Source organism: Poecilia reticulata, linkage group LG3 (genome assembly GCF_000633615.1).
Source record: "Poecilia reticulata strain Guanapo linkage group LG3, Guppy_female_1.0+MT, whole genome shotgun sequence".
Taxonomy (NCBI): domain Eukaryota; kingdom Metazoa; phylum Chordata; class Actinopteri; order Cyprinodontiformes; family Poeciliidae; genus Poecilia; species Poecilia reticulata.
The window spans coordinates 32,030,125-32,033,209 of NC_024333.1; the positions used below are offsets into that span (position 1 = coordinate 32,030,125).

The window sequence follows — 3,085 nt, forward strand, 5'->3', positions numbered from 1 at the left end:
GTTGCACAGAGGACACTTGTAGGGAACATTTGTATCCCAGAGCTGAGTGATGCAGGTTTTGCAGAAGTTGTGTCCACATGATGTGGTGACTGGATCAGTGAAGACATCCTGACAGATGGAGCAAAGAATCTGATCTTTAGACTGCAGGTTTCTGCCAGAAGACATTTCTGAGCTCTGAGGACAGAGCAGAGAAAACTTCAGTTAAAACAAGTTGATTAAGGGGCAGTTTGAGTGTTTTAGAGTCATGAAGGGCCATTTTATAGCACAGTAACACTTTATTTGGAGGTTTGTGCATAAAACTGACATGAACATGAAGGAGTTTTTATGAATGTTTGATCATCTTCATGAATTGACGTTCATTAAATGTTACTTTTTATTAAAGATGACATTTTATTGGACTTTTAATGCAAGTTTTAATGTAACTTTGCCGTAAAAATGTCATTATTTGCAGAATGACACTTCATTACAACATTCATGAAGACTCCATGTTTATGACAGCGTCATGTCAGTCTTCACCCCTTCAAATAGTGTTACCCAATCCCGTAACTGTTACTTTAAGTTGTTATAAGAATTATATTAGTCAATATTGACTTTTAACGAGCTCAGCAGTTCCACCAGGTGTTTGCTAATTACTGCTGGCTAGTCTGAAGGAGCCGAGTGGGGGAGTCGTAGGGTTGTGCTGCTCTGTGAACCAGGAGTTTGGACTCTTCATCTCTGAGGAGGAGCTGCGTCTGGGAGGCGGTGCTAAGGCCACCAAGGTGTTTTCCACAGCTGAATGGCTRCTGCTGTCATGGTGGGTCTCAGAGAGCCAATCACAGACAGGCTGGCATTAGGTTGATTTATTTTCTAAATAAATCATAAATTTAATCAGACCTAAACTGAGCAAAGCAGAACAGAAGGAAACAAACCTGGGAACTGGAATAACTGGTGAAACTGGTTGGTGGAATAACCCAGTTTGGTTAAATGGGTTTGATTACTGGGACAAAGTAGCTGAACTGAGGAAGTGGAACAACAGTAGGAACAAGTCTGACAATCTGAGAAAGTAAACAGATGTAAATGAGAAACGTAGCACTAAATAAACATCAACACAGCAACACTTGGAATGAACAGCAAACATTAAACGGCACAAATGAAACTAATAAGAATGAAAATGGAAACTAAAACACTGATACAAGAACATGGCAGGAATAATCCAAAGGAATTATTCCTGGCTGAAGAAGTTTATTTTTCAGCCAATAATTTTGGCTGAAGAATAAACTATGAAACTCGACATGAACTGGCAAAACCTGATGAGGAAGGAGTGAAAGAAACTAACAGAAAATAAAAAGAGTTTAATTAGAATAAACACAACAGAAACTGTTCAGGAATGAGAATACCAGAATAATTTATAATAATAGATCTACCAGGAAGAACTAATGATACAAAAACTATGAATTATCATCTGTTTCATTTCAGATAATCTGAGTCCACAGGAAAAGTCTTCAGTTTTATTTTTTCTGTTAATAGAAACCCAATAAATCAGTTTTCTGCTGAACTCACCAGTATTGGTCTGTTGAAGAGAAGAAAATTATTAACTGGAGCATATTTATGATGTTCTGTAAGCTGAAAATGAATGAGAGGACTTTGAGCTCTGCTGTAGTTCTAAGAGCGGAGAAAAGCACCAAGCCGCCATATAAATAGAACTAAACTGACCAATAACATTTAGGACTTAGTGCCTCCCACTACAGACTTACACAGATGTACAAGATGTTTGACACAAAGAGATTTTCTCCAAAATTTTGTTAATTTTGTCTAAAATTGTTTTTTAGACAAAAAAATCTAAAAATTATTATTTTCCTTTATTTTACTTAAAGGAAAACATTAAGGTACTAACAGTTTGTTCAGCTGCAGGTTGAACTAAGAACTTCTGATCACAAAGGGCAACACAGAGACACACAACCATGCACACACACACACACACACTCACTCACACCTAGGGGCAATTTGGAGAGGCCAATTAACCTGACAGTCATGTGTTTGGACTGTGGGAGGAAACCGGAGTACCTGGAGAAAACCTACCATGCACAGGGAGAACATGGAGACTTCATGCAGAAAGACCGGGACCGGGAATCAAACCCAGTACTTTCTTGCTGCAAGACAACAGCTCTACCAACTGTGCCACTGTGCAGCCGCTGGAGGTTCGACATTATGTAATTTTATCAAATGGATATTTGGTGTGAAGAAACTGAATTGAATTGAGTTCAGATGAAATATTTTCAGTTTATTGGGTTTTAGCAATACATTCTGGAAAACCAGTTTCTGAAATTTATTCGTAAATATTTTTTACATTGTATCAAACTCAGAAGTTTACATACGGTAGGATTACTGTACTGCAAACATTTTGTAAAAGCGCAGATGATGACGTCATGGCTTCTGGTCCAAAACTGATCACATAACGATGAGAAAACGTTTCTATGGATGTAAAGCGACGGTTTTACATCAAGTTCTTCAGTGTGTTTTCTATCTGCTGCTGATTCATGGGAATCATCAGAGCTCAGACAGGATGAGACATGAAAAGGAGGTTTAAATCCAGATTCAGGGAGGAAAAGAAGCGAAAAGCAGCAGGACATAAATTATTCAGAAACGAGCTGGGGTTTTTTTTATATAGACTTATAAAAAACGAACAACTTTTAGTGAGTTTCTGTTCAGCTCTGATTCTCTAAGAACTGAAACTCAAGGTGAGGACGCTGCAGAAACATCCTATGCTAATAACCCATATGCTGCTGCTGTCAGTTTGAGGAGCTGCTCAGGACACACACACACACACACACACACACACACACACACACACACACACACACACACACACACACACGCGCGCGCGCATTCTTATTTATAGACTTCGCGGGGTCCGAAAGTAGAATGGTGAGTTGCGGGGTCCACCCTTTCAAGACGTCCTAGATATATGAAAAAAATCAGGCAAGTCACAAAAAACATCTTGATACTAAAAATCACCTTCAATAAACACAATTTGAAACTTTATTTTACATGTCAGTTTTTCAGTCACTTGTGGGGCCCATTTCTAACATTTATGCTTTGCGGGGTC

At 38.7% G+C, this 3,085-nt stretch overlaps 1 protein-coding gene across 1 annotated transcript in view; it reads right to left on the bottom strand.

Moving 5' to 3' along the window:
* The window catches only part of LOC103463035 (nuclear factor 7, brain-like), a 13,068-nt gene extending 12,751 nt beyond the window's left edge, over positions 1 to 317 (bottom strand). The window contains exon 1 of the mRNA XM_017303882.1: positions 28 to 317. Within this exon, the coding sequence (XP_017159371.1) occupies positions 28 to 165 (138 nt within the window). The 5' untranslated portion in view covers positions 166 to 317. The remainder of the gene's footprint in view (positions 1 to 27) is intronic.
* Positions 318 to 3,085: the final 2,768 nt, after the last annotated feature.